The 17,444-nt window shown below is 37.3% G+C and overlaps 1 protein-coding gene across 1 annotated transcript; it reads left to right on the plus strand.

Annotated features, from left to right (window-relative positions):
- The first annotated feature begins 14,270 nt into the window (after positions 1–14,270).
- On the plus strand, positions 14,271–15,199 carry LOC100989129 (olfactory receptor 6C74-like). The gene has a single exon (XM_003816762.4). It carries the CDS (start codon positions 14,384–14,386, stop codon positions 15,197–15,199), a length of 816 nt encoding a protein of 271 aa, XP_003816810.4. The 5' UTR covers positions 14,271–14,383.
- Positions 15,200–17,444: the final 2,245 nt, after the last annotated feature.

Raw genomic sequence — 17,444 nt, forward strand, 5'->3', positions numbered from 1 at the left:
TGGTGGGAATGTAAAATGTTGCGGCCACTTTGGAAGACAGTTTGTCATTTTTTAATAAAACTAAACATGCAACTACCATACAACCCAGCAATTGAATTCTTTGGCATTTATCCAAGAGAAACGAAATCTTATGTTCATACAAAGATCTGTATGTAAATCTTTAGAAATTTATTTATAATAGCTAACTACTGGAAATAGCCCATATGTCTTCAACAGGTAAATTATTAAACAAAATATGGTCCATACATACAATGGAATAATATTCAGCTGTTAAAAAGGAGTGAACTATTAACACATGCAAATGTAACAGCCCAAGGAGGGTTTTTTGTTTTGTTTTTGCCTGGTGTGCAAATAAGGACCACAGTATTGTAGTAAAGAGAGAGTTTAGTAAACATGAGGCCAGCCACACAATGTGGAAGTTGGAGTTAGTACTCAAATTAGTCTCTCATCCAAAACTCCTAGGTTAGGAGTTTTCAAAAGCAGTTTGGGGGAAGGGATGGCAGTAGCTAGGCTTGCTGCTGATTGATTGGGGTGGAGATGAAATCATAGGGGGTCAAAGCTGTTTTCCTGCATGCTAAATCGCTTCTAGGTGGGGCCACAGGTGCAGCGTTGGTGGGTCCAAGTGGAGTAATGGGGTTCAGGTGAAGCTATGGAGTGTCAGACATGTTAAAAAAAAGTGACAATGTATCTTGAAAGGCCAATCTACAACAGCAGTGTAATCTGAAGGAATGGCTGGCAATTTATGTCTATACCTTAGCAGAATCAGGCTCCTCTCCACCCCCTAGCCTGATGACTTTTCATTAGCTTTACAGGATGGTTGAGTTTGGGGAAAGGGCTATCACTGCTTAAACCATAAATGTCTTTCAAAGTCAGCTTGGCCCAAAAGCCCAGGAATAATTAAAGGAAAGGCAAGATGAAGGGTGGGTTAGCTTGCTCACTGTTGTAATTTTTTTCACTGATATAATTTTTGCAAAGGTAGTTTCACAACAACTTGGAAGAATCTCTAGAGAATTGTGTTACGTGAAAAAAACCAACCCGAATGGCTACATCTTATACCCCCACACAAATACATATACATGTATGTATATTTCTTAAAATGGAAAAGTTCTAGAAATGGAGAACAGATTAGCAGTTGCAGCAGGAGGGAACTGGATGTGGATATAAAAGATCAACAAGAGGGATCTTTGTAGTGATGGGACTGTTCTGTATCTTGACCTTCTCAATGTCAATATCCTGGCTGTGATATTATATTTTACAAGATGTTACCATTGTGGGAAACTGGGTAAAGGGGACAGGGATCTCTCTGTATTATTTCTTAAAACTGCATGTGAATCTACAATTATCCCAAAATAAACAGTTTAATTTTTTTAAAGAATTTCTCTCTGTTTTTCTTTTTCAGTGCAAATTAAGGAAAGCCCACCCTCTTGGAGCCATACTTTGCTCACTGGGATACTGGCTATGGCTTTAGGCTCAGAATTCCATCTTACTAGAACAGCCAAGTCTTCTTCCCTTATGGGTTCTTATGGTCACTTCTTCCAGCTGGATTGTGGGTTTACTAGAATGTGGCTCAGAGTTCCGACATCCAGAGATGAAGGTTCCCATTGTCTGCACTCTCAGGAATTCCCTGTCTTTAGGAGGTTTTAAAATTATCTAACTTCTTTTTTGGAAATATGAGAGACACGGACATACCTGTTTTTAGCAGACCATAACCCCTAGAGTAGCTTATAGTCAAGCCTTTTCAGACATAACAATCTAAATCACTCAATACTCTTTGAAAGTCTAGAATCCTTTCTGAGGCCTGAGGTCACAGAAAAAGTGATGGATGACATGGGGTCCACAGGAAGACAACTGGGAAACCTTCACCAGCAGACCAGTGATGAGAGTGAAGCCCACGGCAGAGCAGGCAGTAACCAGGAGGGAGCAAGTCCCCAGCCTCATGATGGTGGGGTAATGCAGAGGCTTGCAAATAGCCAGGATATCACAGCTATGAGGAGAATGGCTGCTGCTTCCAGAAATACAATGACAAAGACTTGTATGAAACAGGCGGCAAAGGAAATCATTTATCTGCCTAAAAGAAAGATGACGAGCAACTAAGGAATAACTGCAGTTATAAAACAGCATTCATAGAAGGAGAAATTGCTGAGCAAAATATACATAGGTGTCTGGAGGTGATGGTGATTATGAGTGTGTTTCCCATGATGGAGGCCGGGTATGCCAGCAGGTGCACCAGGAAGAGGACATACCTTGGGGCTGGATGGCAGGAAACCCTTCGAGAATAAATTCCTGGACTGCTGTCCCATTTCTCATCTCCATCTTTATCTCCACGTCTCCATCTGTCACCACCTTTTTGATCTGCTAGGTAGAAAATATCACTGAAGACCAAATAATTTAATTGATGGCCATATTTTTTTAAAAAAATACACTGCTTGCAGTTGCTATTCTAAATGAGAAATCATTTTCTATTTTCAGAACATTTTATTATAAGTTATTGTGAACATTTGCATTGTTAAATTGTAAACATTGAAGGTTTACTTTTTGGTTTTGTTTGGGAGAATAATTTTTATGTGCAATTTAGTTTTTCTAAACAATAACATCTTTGAATAATACTCCATAAGGTGAACAATGCAAAATAAAAAGTATTATTTTTCTCAGACAGACAGATAACAATGAAGGCTGTCACCCCCCAGATAATATTCTTTCATGAGGTCACAGTTTTAATTTTGACACTTCAGATATGACATGTGTTCTATAAAGCCCTCCTATGTATTCACTTTCTCCATCTGAATATAGAAAACATGAAAAAGCCATGTTCCAACCCAGTTATTTTCCTGAAGTTCATTTAGCTTGAGTTTTTCACCCAAGACCCTAGAGTGAGCCTTAAATCTCACTATCATAGCATCTCATAACTACCTAGTCCATGGATTTAAAAGGAACCATGTCTAAAGATGGGGAAAAATGGTTACATAACTTTGTTGTTCAGACTCAATGGATAGGCATGTAACAGGTGAATCGTTATTCTTCTCATTCTATCAACCTAGCAGAATGGAAGTGTTTCCTTCTGCTGTTAGTTGTAAATTACTCTTCAATGCTCCTTATTCTGGGCATATTATTATTACATTGGAAGATTCTGGTGGGACTGGAATTGTGCCTGGATGCCCATTGCAACCGCTAGAGGAACATTAGTTGTTTTAAAAAGGCAAGGCCTAGCTAGAAACTAGATGAACTGATATACAATCTTTGGGAAGGAGTATGGGCATCTGCTGGAAATTAGTGCTCTAGTGAATAAGATACCATAATTAAATTGTATTTGATTTAACTGATTTGGCCAAACCTATTGTTTCAACTTATCTCTTAGACCAGTTTAAATATTTAACCCATTAGATTGCAAATCATCCCCATTGCCAAGTACTCACCAAGAGGCAGGACATAGGAAATAGAATTTCTGTGATTATATGCTTCTCTTTTCTTCCAACAAGCCAGGACCTTTATCCTAGGCTAATGGAAAGAAAAAAGAAAAAGCTAGACCTATAAAAAGTCAATGGATGCCTTATGTCAAATAAATAGGAAATTGTTAAGGCCAGTTATTTTCAATGAAGACAGAGATTTCCAAACCCTGGAGGTGTAAAGAGTCATAGTTTTTCCCTATGGCAATCTGGCTGATAAATCCTAGACATTAAGATAATAAAAATGCCCCAAATCTTCATTAGCATTTGCTGGTGTAACTATTCAGAATTCTTGAACATAGTCTAATTCATTCTATGGGACACGATGACACAGTCCACCATGATTAATGTCAAATTTGGTTGGACATGCATCCATCTCAAAACAGACTCAGGAAAAGGAGACCACAAAGGCCAAATTTACTTGCTTATAGACCCTGTTAGCCACTTTCCCCCAAACCAGTTACTCCTCACCTTGCTAAGCAGGTGAGCATTACTGCAGTCATAAATGAAAATACATTTGAATTCCCTGTGGTAGTGCTTCTATCACCAATGAAGGCACACAAAGTCTGGAAGGACAAAGCCCTGGAACATTCACCTGTCATCAGTGGAGTGTGAAAAAGGAAACAGGAACTAAAATCACAACAGATTCTCAGGGGATATTTAATTGTTCACTATCTAAAATGGGAAATTTCAGCAGAAATATATTGCAATTACCATTTCACTGCATATAGTAACATACTGCCATCATTCTCAATAGTCAACATGGTCCTCTGTGAAAGTCTTCAGAGGTAGATTTGGCATGACTGTCCCAGGGTTATAAAATTTGTAAAATACTTAATTATATATATTAAGAAAGAGCGGCTTAAGCAACAAAAATACTTCTTCACAATTAAGCTGTTTTTGCCTTTTCCCCTATTTTCCCTAATTTTTTTGCTTTTTAATGTGGTATTTTCTTTATGGAGGTCTAATTTACATACTGTAAAATGCACAAATCTTAATTGTAAAGGTTGATAATTTTTTACTTATGTAAACAGCCATGTAACCACTACTCAAATTATAAAACATTCCAATTTCACTGTAAATTTCCTCTGGCCCTACCCAGTCAATAGCCCACACCAAGAGAAAACAATTCTTTTTATTTGTATAACCAAAAATTACTTTTGCTTGCTCTTGAATGGAATACAGCATGTGTTTCTTTCTTCTGTGGCTTATTTTGTTTTCTCAACATCTTTCTGACGTAGATTATGGTGCAGTGAGACCCTCTCAACTCCATGCCCAGAAAGAGATCAACGTTTAGGCTCCCCTCAATCCCCATACATCGAACTTGGATCCAGGAAGGTTTCCCACCTCCATGCCTAGGCACACCTCTGGGTGCCTGGTGGCTACACATTTGATTCTCCTTTGGCACTGGTTCTTGTGCCTGTCATTAGGAGACCTGCAGGCAGACCTATCTCTTCTGGGATAGTCTCCATTTCCACAACCAAGTAAATAAAAAATAAGTTACCTACCTTGAGCATTTTGAAAAGGTTAGTATTTCTTAGCAAACTTTTTTTTCAGGGACTTTCTGGTAGTAGGACTGTTACTTGACCTTTCTTGAAAGTCAGTACCCAAATGTTTTATTTTAAATAGATTCACATTAACCAACATGATTTTTTAGATTCTTTAGAGTTAGTACAAGTAAAAAATGTCACTGAAATTTTGATAGGGATTACACTGAATCACTTTTGGTAGTATGAGTATTTTAACAATACTAATTCTTCCAATCCATGAACATGGGATATATTTCTATATATTTGTGTCTTCTTTAAATTCTTACACCAATGTTTTCTCATCCTCCATATTCAGAACTTTCACCTCCTTGGTTAAATTTATTCCTAACTATTTTTATGATATAGTAAATGAGATTGTTTTCTTGGTTCCTTTGTTGGATAGTTCACTGTTAATGTATAGAAATGATATAAATTTCTGTAGCATTTATCCATTTCTTCTAGGTTATTCTGCAACTTTACTGAATTCATTTATTAGTTCTAGTAGTTTTTATGAAGTGCTTAGAGTTTTCCACCTATAAGATTATGCCATCTGCAAAGAAAGACAATTTAACTTCTTCCTTTTCAATATGGATGCCTTTTATTTTGGTATCTTGCATAATAGCTTTGGGTAGTAGTACTTCCAGAACTATATTGAATATAAGCAGTAAGAGTGGACATCCTTTTCTTCTTTCTGATCTTAGAAGCTTTCAACTTTTCACCATTGAGTCCAATGTTAACTGTCTGTTTGTTATATATAGTTTTTATTTTTATTGTGCTGAAATTTGTTCCTTCTATAACTAATTTGTGGAAGTTTTTATCATGAAAGAATGCTGTAAAGAAGAATTTAGTCAAATGCTTTTTCTGTATTTGAGAGGATCACATATTTTTTTTCTTTCATTCTCTTAATGTGATGTATCACATTTATGGATTTGTGTTTGTCAAATCACACTTAAGTTCCTGGGATAAATCCCACTTGATCATGGTGAATGATCCTTTTGATGTTCTATTAAATTCAGCTTGCTAATAAAAGTATTTTTGCATCTATGTTCATCAGGGATATTGGCTGGTAATTTTCTTTTCTTGCAGGGCTCTTGTCTGGTTTTGTATCAGAGTAATGCTGGCCTCATAAAATGAATTTGGAAGTCTTCCCTCCTATTCAACATTTTTGGAGGAGTTTGAGAAATAATGATATTAGTTCTTCTTTATGTATCTGGTAAAATTTATCAGTAAAGCCATCTGTCCCTGATTTTCTTTGTAGGAAGGTTTTTATTACTAATTTAATCTTCTTACTAGTTATTGGTCTATCCATATTTCTGTTTCTTCATGATTCATTCTTGATAAACTGCGTGTTTCTAGACATTTATCCACTTCTTCTAGGTTATCAAATTTGTTTGCATGTAATGTTCATAATCCTCTCGTATGATTCTTTGTATTTCTGTGGTATCACTTGTAATGTCTCCTTTTTCATTTCTGATTTTCTTTATTTGAATATTCACTCTTTTTTGTTAGTCTAGCCAATTTTTTTTTGTTTTTGTCATTTCATAAAATCAACTCTTCTCTTTTTTTAGTTTGTTAATCTTTTCTATTGTGTTTCTAGGCTCTGTTTCATTTATTTTTGCCTTAATATATTTTAAATTTACCTTTCTATTTCTTATTTATCTGCTTCAGACTAATATATATGCTGTGACTGGGGAATGGACTGTTCTGCATATGTCTATTAGAGCCATTTTATCTAAAATGTTGTTCAAATCCAATGTTTTCTTATTAATTTTCTGTCTGGGCAATCTCTCTATTGTTAAAAGTGTGGTACTGAAGTCCCTTACCATTATTGTATTATAACCCACTTCTCCCTTCAGATCTATTAATATTTGCTTTATATTTAGGTACCTCAATGTTGGGTGCATATATATTTACAATTATTATTTTTTCTCTATTAACTGACCCCTTCATTATTATATAATGATCTTCCTTTCCTTATTTTACGGTTTCCAACTTAAAAGTTTATTTTATCTAATATAAGTATAGCTACCCCTGCTCTTTGTTTTCCATCATGAAATATCATTTCCATCCCTTTACTTTTAGTCTATGTGTGTCCTTAAAAGTGATGTAAGTCTTTTGTAGGGAGCATATAGCTGTGTCTTTTTCTGGTACATTGAACCACTCTGAGTATTTTTATTTAGCAATTTAATTCATTTACATTCAAGATACTTATTCATAGGTAAGGACTTACTACTGCCATTTGGTTAGTTGGTTTTTGGTTGTTTTGTAGATGCTTTGTTCCTTTTTTCCTCTTCCTGTCTTTCCTTGTGATTAGATGATTTTCTGTAGTGGTATGCTCTGATTCGTTTCTTTTTTATCTATTTGTGTCCATATAGGTTTTTGCTTTGCGGTTGTCATGAAGCTTACTAACATTTCTTACAGTTATAAGAAGTTATTCTAAGTTGATCACATTTTCAAAACTCAAAAATTTTAATCCCCATCGTTATATTTTATATTTTACATGCCCCGATTCACATCTTTTAATAATAATAATTATTATTATTATTATACTTTAAGTTCTAGGGTACATGTGCCCAAAGTCCAGGTTTGTTACATAGGTATACATGTGCCATGTTGGTTTGCTGCACCCATCAACTTGTCATTTACATTAGGTAATTCTCTTAATGCTATTCCTCCCCCAGCCCACCACCTCCTGACAGGCCCTGGTGTGTGATGTTCCCTGCCCTCTGTCCATGTGTTCTTGTTGTTCACCTCCCACCTATGAGTGAGAACTTGCAGTGTTTGGTTTTCGGTCCTTGTCATAGTTTGCTTAGAATGATGGTTTCCAGCTTCATCCATGTCCCTGCAAAGGACATGAACTCATCCTTTTTTATGGCTGCATAGTATTCCATGGTGTATATGTGCCACATTTTCTTAATCCAGTCTGCCATTGATGGACATTTGGGTTGGTTCCAAGTCTTTGCTATTGTGAATAGTGCTGCAATAAATATACGTGTGCATGTGTCTTTATAGTAGCATGATTTATAATCCTTTGGGTATATACCCAGTAATGGGATCGCTGGGTCAAATGGTATTTCTAGTTCTAGATCCATGAGGAATCACCAGACTGTCTTCTACAATGGTTGAACTAATTTACACTCCCACCAATAGTCTTAAAGTGTTCCTATTTCTCCACATCCTTTCCAGCATCTGTTGTTTCCTCACTTTTTAATGATTGCCATTCTAACTGGCATGAGATGGTATCTCATTGTGGTTTTGATTTGCATTTCTCTGATGACCAGTGATGATTAGCATTTTTTCATATGTCTGTTGGCTGCATAAATATCTTCTTTTGAGAAGTGTCTGTTCATATCCTTTGCCCACTTTTCGATGGGGTTGTTTGTGTTTTCTTGTAAATTTGTTTAAGTTCTTTGTAGATTCTGGATATTAGCCCTTTGTCAGATGGGTAGCTTGCAAAGATTTTCTCCCATTCTGTAGGTTGCCTGTTCACTCTGATGAGAGTTTCTCTTGCTGTGCAGAAGCTCTTTAGTTTAATTAGATTCCATTTGTCTATTTTGGCTTTTGTTGCCATTGCTTTGGTGTTTTAGTCATGAAGTCTTTGCCCATGCTTATGGCCTGAATGGTATTGCCTAGGTTTTCTTCTAGGGTTTTTATGGCGTTAGGTCTTACATTTAAGTCCTTAAACCATCTTGAGTTAATTTTTGTATACAGTGTAAGAAAGGGATCTAGTTTCAGCTTTCTACATATGGCTAGCCAGTTTTCCCAGCACCACTTATTACATAGGGAATCCTTTCCCCATTTCTTGTTTTTGTCAGGTTTGTCAAAGATCAGATGGTAGTAGATGTGTGCTGTTATTTCTGAGGCCTCTGTTCTGTTCCATTGGTCTATTTATCTGTTTTGCTACCTGTACCATGCTGTTTTGGTTACTGTAGCCTTGTAGTATAGTTTGAAGTCAGGTAGCGTGATGCCTCCAGCTTTGTTCTTTTTGATTAGGATTGCCTTGGCTATATGGGCTCTTTTTTGGTTCCATATGAACTTTTAAGTAGTTTTTTCCAATTCTGTGAAGAAAGTCAGTTGTAGCTTGATGGACATAGCATTGAATCTATAAATTACTTTGGGCAGTATGGCCATTTTCATGATATTGATCTTTCCTATCCATGAGCATGGAATGTTCTTCCATTTGTCTGTATCCTCTTTTATTTCCTTGAGCAGTGGTTTGTAGTTCTCCTTGAAGAGGTCCTTCACATCCCTTGCAAGTTGGATTCCTAGGTACTTTATTCTGCTTGTAGTAACTGTGAATGAGAGTTCACTCATGATTTGGCTCTCTGTCAACTATTTGTGTATAGGAATGCTTGTGATTTTTGCACACTGATTTTGTATCCCGAGAATTTGCTGAAGTTGCTTATCAGCTTAAGGAGATTTTGGGCTGAGACCATGGAGTTTTCTAAATATACAATCATGTCATCTGCAAATAGCAACAATTTCACTTCCTGTTTTCCTAATTGAATGCCCTTTGTTTCTTTCTCTTTCCTGATTGCCCTGGCCAGAACTTCCAGCACTATGTTGAATAGGAGTTGTGAGAGAGGACATCCTTGTCTTGTGCTGGATTTCAAAGGGAATGGTTCTAGTTTTTGCCAATTTAGTATGATATTGGTTGTGAGTTTGTCATTAATAGCTCTTATTTTGAGATACATTCCATGAATACCTAGTTTATCGAGTTTTTAGCATGAACAGCTGTGGAATTTTGTCGAAGGTCTTTTCTGCATCTATTGAGATAATCATGTGTTTTTTGTCATTCTTCTGTTTATGTGATGGATTATGTTTATTGATTTGCATATGTTGAATCAGCCTTGCATACCAGGGAGGAAGCTGACTTGATCATGGTGGATAAGCTTTTGATGTGCTACTGGATTCGGTTTGCCAGTATTTTATTAAACATTTTTGCATTGATATTCATCAGGGATATTGTACTAAAATTTTCTTTTTTTGTTGTGTCTCTACCAGGCTTTGGTGTCAGGATGATGCTAGCCTCATAGAATGAGTTAGGGAGGATTCCCTCTTTTTCTATTGACTGAAATAGTTTCAGAAGGAATGGTAGCACCTCCTCTTTGTACCTCTGGTAGAATTCGGCTGTGAATCCATCTGGTCCTGGACTTTTTTTGGTTTGTAGGCTATTAATTATTGCCTTAATTTCAGAACCTGTTATTGGTTTATTCTGAGATTCAACTTCTCCCTGGTTTAGTCCTGGAAGGGTGTATGTGTCCAGGAATTTATCCTTTTCTTCTTGATTTTCTAGTTTATTTGCATAGAGCTGTTTATAGTATTCTATGATGGTAGTTTGTATTTCTGTGGGCTCAGTGGTGATATCCCCTTTATCTTTTTTTATTGCGTCTATTTGACTCTTCTCTCTTTCTTCTTTATTAGTCTTGCTAGCGGTCTATTTTGTTGATCCTTTCAAAAACCAGCTCCTGGATTCATTGATTTTTTGAAGGGTTCTTTGTGTCTCTATCTCCTTCAGTTCTGCTCTGATCTTAGTTATTTCTTGCCTTCTGCTAGCTTTTGAATTTGTTTGCTCTTGCTTCTCTAGTTCTTATTTGTGATGTTAGGTTGTCAATTTTAGATCTTTCCTGTTCTCTCTGTGGGCATTTAGTGCTATAAATTTCCTTCTACACACTGCTTTAAATGTGTCCCAGAGATTCTGGTATGTTGTGTCTTTTTTCTCATTGGTTTCATTCAGGGGAAGGTTGTTCAGTTTTTATGTAGTTGTGTGGTTTTGAGTGAGTTTATTAATCCTGAGTTTTAATTTGATTGCACTGAGGTCTGAGAGACAGTTTGTTGTGATTTCTGTTCTTTTACATTTGCTGAGGAGTATTTTACTACCAATTATGTGGTCAATTTTAGAATATGTGTGATGTGGTGCTGAGAAAAACATATATTCTGTTGATTTGGGGTGTAGAGTTCTGTAGATGTCTATTAGGTCTGCTTGGTTCAGATTTGAGTTCAAGTCCTGGATATCCTTGTTAACCTTCTGTCTCGTTGATCTGTCTAATATTGACAGTGGGGTGTTAAAGTCTCCCATTATTACTGTGACAGAGTCTAAGTCTCTTTGTAGGTCTCTAAGGACTTGCTTTATGAATCTGGATGCTCCCGTATTGGGTGCATATATATTTTGGATAGTTAGCTCTTCTTGTTGAATTGATCCCTTTACCATTATGTAGTGGCCTTCTTTGTCTCTTTTGATCTTTGTTGGTTTAAAGTCTGTTTTATCAGAGACTAGGATTGCAACCCCTGCTTTTTTTTTTTTTTTTTTTTTTTTTTGCTTTCCATTTGCTTGGTAGATCTCCCTCCATCCATTTAAGTTGAGATCTTCCTAGTTCCTGGCATAACAAGTGGTTTTCAAATAACACCTGGATATTGTGGGTTTTATGTTATGAGGCACTGGCCTTATTTAAACCTTACATTTTATCTGGCTTTCTTTGACACTGCTCTGGCCGAGTAAAGGGGACATCCACCTCATTACTGCCAGGTGAAGCTCTAAGTTCCTCACTTGACCTTTCAACCCCATCTTAGTAGCATAATGCAATCTGGAACTTTATAAACTTGGGGAATTATATGTACTCCATTTTTAAAGATTTTCATGGAGGACACTTTCAGACATTTTCATATGATAATATTTGGACACATAATGAAAGAGTAACTATGATGCTTGTATAATAAATTTCTATTTCCAACAGTGCCCAATTAGCAGCCACCAGGGATCCTAGAGGGACATTGGTCTCTAGATGGCTTTGTTCATCTCCTAATAATGTCTGGTGTGTCTGGAGTCAGGTCCTGGTGGATCCTGACTGGTATCAAGAGACAGTCCAATGTTAAACATATGGTAAGGGAAATTCATATCACTTTTATTTCTGCTTTCAATAGTGTGGGTATTCTTCCCAGTCTGGGGAGGTCAGGGAGTGGCAAACTCAGTGTGCTTGCATGCACTTTGTAGAGATATTATTTATGTACGAGACACCAGTTTAAGTGAGGATGTTGTTGTCTCCCACCCTGCCCTGGAGTATTTGCCCAGCAATTACTGTCTCCCGCTGGTGTTGGCAGGCACAGGAGGAGGATGGTGGTCTGGGGGAACCTAGGGCCTACAAAGAGAGTGTGAAAGCTTTTTGGAATTCCAAGTGATCTCACTCCCAGGTTCCTGCGGGATGTTGGGAAAGTATGCTCTTTCCTTTCTTTCCCAGGATTTCATCCAGCAAGGTAGCCATGAAGCTGTCACTTTCACTTATCTCAGTTTAGGAAAGCTCTGAATTCATTGATGAATTATGCTTAGCAGGCATGATGCACATGTTGAACTTTTCTCTGGGACAAATTAGGGACATCTGAAATGGAAGTGTTTATTTTCTTACACTTCCAATGGCCTGGAACAACATCTTGGTTTTTTGGAAAGCAGGGGCTAGAGCTCTGGTTGCTGTGAACTGCTTGGGGTGAGTACATGGCCTTAGTGTGACTGGAACATCTTTCCACTCATCTTCTGTGAACTCAAACAGACTCTGTTCCTCTTCAATCTGATCTCACACACTAAAAAGAGTAGGAGTATTGGGCTTGGCTAAATTAGACAGTGAGTTCAGAGATCTGAGATGAACATTAGTTGACCAGAGTGACAAAAGCTCACCTAAGAGAAGTTTATAAATTTAAAGGATGAAAAATAATATTTATTTTGCCTAGGTGGACAATAGCAAGGAGCATGAATCAGAAAATAATTGCTGCGTTGAAGTCATACAACTCTTCTTTATATATTGTGGTTGTCATTCCTTAAATATATTTGCACACATAATGAAAGAGTAGCTATGATACTTGTATAATAAATTTTTATTTCCAACAGTGCCCTATTAGCAGCCACCAGGGAGCCTAGAGGGACATTGGTCTCTAGATGGCTTTGTTCATCTCCTAATGATGTTTGGTGTGTCTGGAGTCTGCCCATTGGTCCTGGTGGATCCTGACTGGTGTCAAGAGACAGTCCAATGTTAAACATATGAAAAATAATATTTATTCTACCTAGGTGGACAACAGCAAGGAGCATGAATCAGAAAATAATTGCTGTGGTCAAGTCATACAACCCTTCTTTTTTTTTTTTTTTTTGAGATGGAGTCTCGCTCTGTTGCTCAGTTGCTCAGGCTGTAGTACAGTGGCACAGTCTCAGCTCACTGCAACTTCCACCTCCTGGGTTCAAGTGATTCTCCTGCCTCAGCCTCCTGAGTAGCTGGGATTACAGGCGTGTGCCACCATATCCAGCTAATTTTTGTATTTCTAGTAGAAACAGGGTTTCACCATGTTGGTCAGGCTGGTCTCGAACTTCTGACCTTGTGATCTGCCTGCCTTGGCCTCCCAAAGTGCTGGGATTACAGGCATGAGCCACCGTGCCCGGCCATAACCCTTCTTTTTATATTTTGGTTGTCATTCCTTAAATATATTTGCACACATAATTAAAGTGTAACTATGATGCTTGTGTAATAAATTTCTATTTCCAACAGGCCCAATTAGCAGCCACCAGGGATCCTAGAGGGACATTGGTCTCTAGGTGGCTTTGTTCTAGATGAAAGTGTAACTAGTGAACTGGAAAGGTCAGAATATATTTTTCCCTGGACTGACCACTTAGCATGGCATGAAGGGAAAAACAAATTCAGCAAAGGTCAAAATGGCCCTGATAGAGTTTGTCTGTGACTCTTTTAGTCTAACTCACTTCAGAGGGCTGCAGTTGGGGCCAGAGTATTTTTCCTATATATGGTATTATGATTCCCCCAAGATGGAAACAAACCCTAAGACATGATGAAGAAATGCTTTTTGTGGGATGACAGACTTCAATGACCTCAAGTTTTTTTTTAAGTCACACATTTATTTTTGCAATATTCATCTTGTGACTGCATGCCATGAGTGGTATCTTCTCAGCAATGTGTTACATGATCAGATACGTAAGTAAAAGAAGGGATTTCTTTCCTGCTTGGCAATAAACTGTATAGGAAAATGACTAATACTTTTAAAATTACATTATCCTTTATGAAGACTAATAGCTACATGCACAGTTATTTTGGGCTGCATGTAATATAAGTATATTCATAGATAAAAATCATAATGTTTACATAACAAAAATTACATAAAATATAATGTTTGAAAATAAACAAGTCCAGTTGCCACACAGATACTGTTTTACATGTTTAATAAAATAAAGTTCTCCATTCTTTAGTCATGACACTGTAAAATAGCTCACTGAAAGTTAATTGAAGAAATGGAAAACCAATGATGGGAGAAGTAAGGAACAGGACAGTAGTCCAGGAGTTTATCCTGGAGGGATTTCCTGCTGTCCAGCATCTGGGGAATGTCCTTTTCCTGGTGCACCTGCTGGCGTACCTGGCCTCCATCATGGCAAACATGCTCATAATCACCATCACCGGGGCTGACCATCACCTCCAGACACCTATGTATTTCTTCCTCAGCAGTTTTTCCTTCTGTGAATGCTGTTTTATCACCACAGTTATTCCTAAACTTCTGGTCATCTTTCTTTCAGGCAGGCAAATAATCCCCTTTACTACTTGTCTCATGCAGTCCTTTTCATTTTTATTTCTTGGTTCAACAATTTTCTTCCTTATGGCTGTGATGTCCTTGGATCGATACCTGGCCATTTGCAAGCCTCTGCATTACCCCACCATCATGAGCCTGAGGATTTGCTTCCACCTGGTCACTGCCTGCTTTGTCATGGGCTTCACTCTCATCACTGGTCTCATGGTGAAGGTTTCCCAGTTAGATTTCTGCGGACCCCATGTCATCCCTCACTTCTTCTGTGACCTCGGCCCTCTGATCCAACTCTCCTGTTCTGACGCCAGATCTACTGAAATGTTGGCCTTTGGCCTTGTTTCATTCGTTCTTTTTACATCCCTCATTATAACCATCATTGCATACGGCAACATAGTAGTCACAATTCTACGACTTCAGTCAGCCAAGGAGCGGCAGAAAGCTTTCTCCACCTGCTCCTCTCACCTCATTGTCCTCTCTCTGGTGTATGGCAGCTGTCTCTTCATATATGTGAAGCCGAAGCAAATGGACAGGCTGGACTCCAACAGAGAGGCTGCTCTTGTGAACACAGTGGTGACCCCGCTGCTGAACCCGATCATTTACACTCTGCGGAACAAGCAGGTCCACCAGGCTCTGAGGGATGCTCGGTCCAGAGTGAAATTGTAAAAACAGAATCACAACCTCCCAGTGAAGGAATGCACCTTCCCTTGATCTAATCCAATCTTTCTCCTGTTTCTGGAATTCTTTATAAAAAATTTGCAAATATGGTTTTTTTAGGTTCTGTTTGTTTTTTCTTAGAATAAGGGCTAATTTATCTAATAATTCAACCTGAAAGCTCTTATATTACCTTTATTTTGAGATGAAAGTATTCTCCTGAATCTTTTTACTAGTTTTAAATAAATAGGATTCAACAAATTTTAGTGAAGAACCTCATATACATGAGTCTGTTTGATGCATGTGGAATTTCATAGCTGAAATGATGTAGTTTTAAGTATCTACCTGTGGTAAGTGCAAAGGGATGAAGAACAAACTTCATAAGTATTAAGAGTATCAAGTTAGTTCAAGGGTAGATATAACATGGTCATTGTATGAAGTTTTGAAGGAAACATATATACACAACTGTCAGGATATCAATGTAATTACTTAAGATGACTCAGTACAATTGCTTTCAATGTAGAATATTCTGTATATAAATCTTTACACTTTTTGTTCCCACTATGATAAAAACATATAACTGTCTCTAGATGAAGTTGCAAGTCCTTGTTGGTTTCATTGGTTTGCAAGATTGATTTCAGTGCCCACAGACCTGAAAATGAAGCAGCACAGGGAGAGAAACATTACAATTTATGGAACAAGGAATTAAATGGTTAATATTTGTTTCCCTACTACAGAAAGTTTAAAGGAATTGGGAGAAATATAATCAGAGGTGGGAAGAAGTCTGTGACTGTGAAATCTCTTCAAATGAATGCATGAACAAGTCTCTTCATTTGTGGAATGAGAGGTTTGGTTGTGTCACCTTGGGATGTTCATTTTAGTACTAATGTGAAGTGACGCTATTGATACTGAATGTGATGCAGAAACATGCTGTAACAGAAATATAATTTGAGAATGGCAGAGAGAAGATAATGAGATGTTTTAATGGAAGCACTTATGCTACAACTGAAATTTAGTTATTCAAGATTTTGATAGGAAATGAATTAGAGACAAAACCCTGGAGCTAGGATTTGTTTTGTGTACTTGGTTAACGGCAATGATCATGTTTTATTTTGACCACATATTTCTGTGATTGTGGTGGAACAGGAATCAAAAGAAATTAAAGAATGTGTAAGCAGAAACTCAGTTGTATGTAAGGAAGCCCAATTCTCCCTGAGAAAGAGAAAGAGCTGGAGTCCTTTAAAAATTAACTTCCTGTTTTACTGTGGCTAGTAAGCCTTATCTCTCCTCCTTTCCCAGGCATTGTGAAGACCCTGTTTCTCTAGCTGTACAGCTGCAAGGTCACTAGACAGATAAACTCAAGCCATTAAACATGTTTTTCCTTGGAAAGTAAGGAATGTTGTAATGCATGTCTCAATTAATTAAATAACTCTCTTTGTTTCTTGCTTCCATAATATATTTCCCCTGCACAGGTCTCCCCCCGCCTCATGAAATGCTTAAAAGGTAACTTAACTGTTTGTTCAGGGCTCAGTCCCTTGGATGTTAATCTAACTGGGCCGGCGCACCTAAATAATAAATATCCTCCTCAACCCCATCGGTCTCTCTGATTCCTTATCAATCCCACTACAGTGGGGATAATAAAAGACTATGATGGGAAAGTTTGAGGGACATAATTATGTAAGAATTAGAAAAACACTTCATTCAACTAGCAGAACCCAAATTTTTGTTCACCCTATGTGTATATAAGGATTTTCATACAACTTTGCGTAGACTTGTTTCTTTTTCTCACATTTGCAGTGTTCACATTGCTAAAGGGACTGACAAAGCAATACCAATGTACTGGGTGGTCATTGCTTTTTTTTTGCCTTTAAAATTTTTCAACATTAGTAGTCTGACATAGTGAATCATATTTGATTATCTACTTTGAAATAAATGGAAAATATATACAATGTTTTCATTTACTTTTATCTATACATATAAAGTTACATAGCTTAAAAATAATTGCATTGTTTGTGATTAACACAATTTGTTTACTACAACTTAGTATACCAAAGATATTCCACAATTTTTAATTCATTTATTTGGTGATACACATTTGAGCTATTTCTGCCTTTTGGCTATTGTGAATAGTACTATTATGAACATGTGTGTACACTTACTTGTTTGAGTACTTGTTTTCAAGTCCTTGGGGGTATATACCTCAGAGATAAATTGTGAGGGTGGGGGAACAGGCAGCATTAACTTAATGGGTATGGGG

Source organism: Pan paniscus, chromosome 8, assembly GCF_029289425.2.
Source record: "Pan paniscus chromosome 8, NHGRI_mPanPan1-v2.0_pri, whole genome shotgun sequence".
NCBI lineage: Eukaryota > Metazoa > Chordata > Mammalia > Primates > Hominidae > Pan > Pan paniscus.

Coding starts and splice junctions, on each gene's coding strand:
- LOC100989129 (XM_003816762.4), top strand. CDS start 14,384: ATGGCAAACATGCTCATAATCACCATCACCGGGGCTGACCATCACCTC.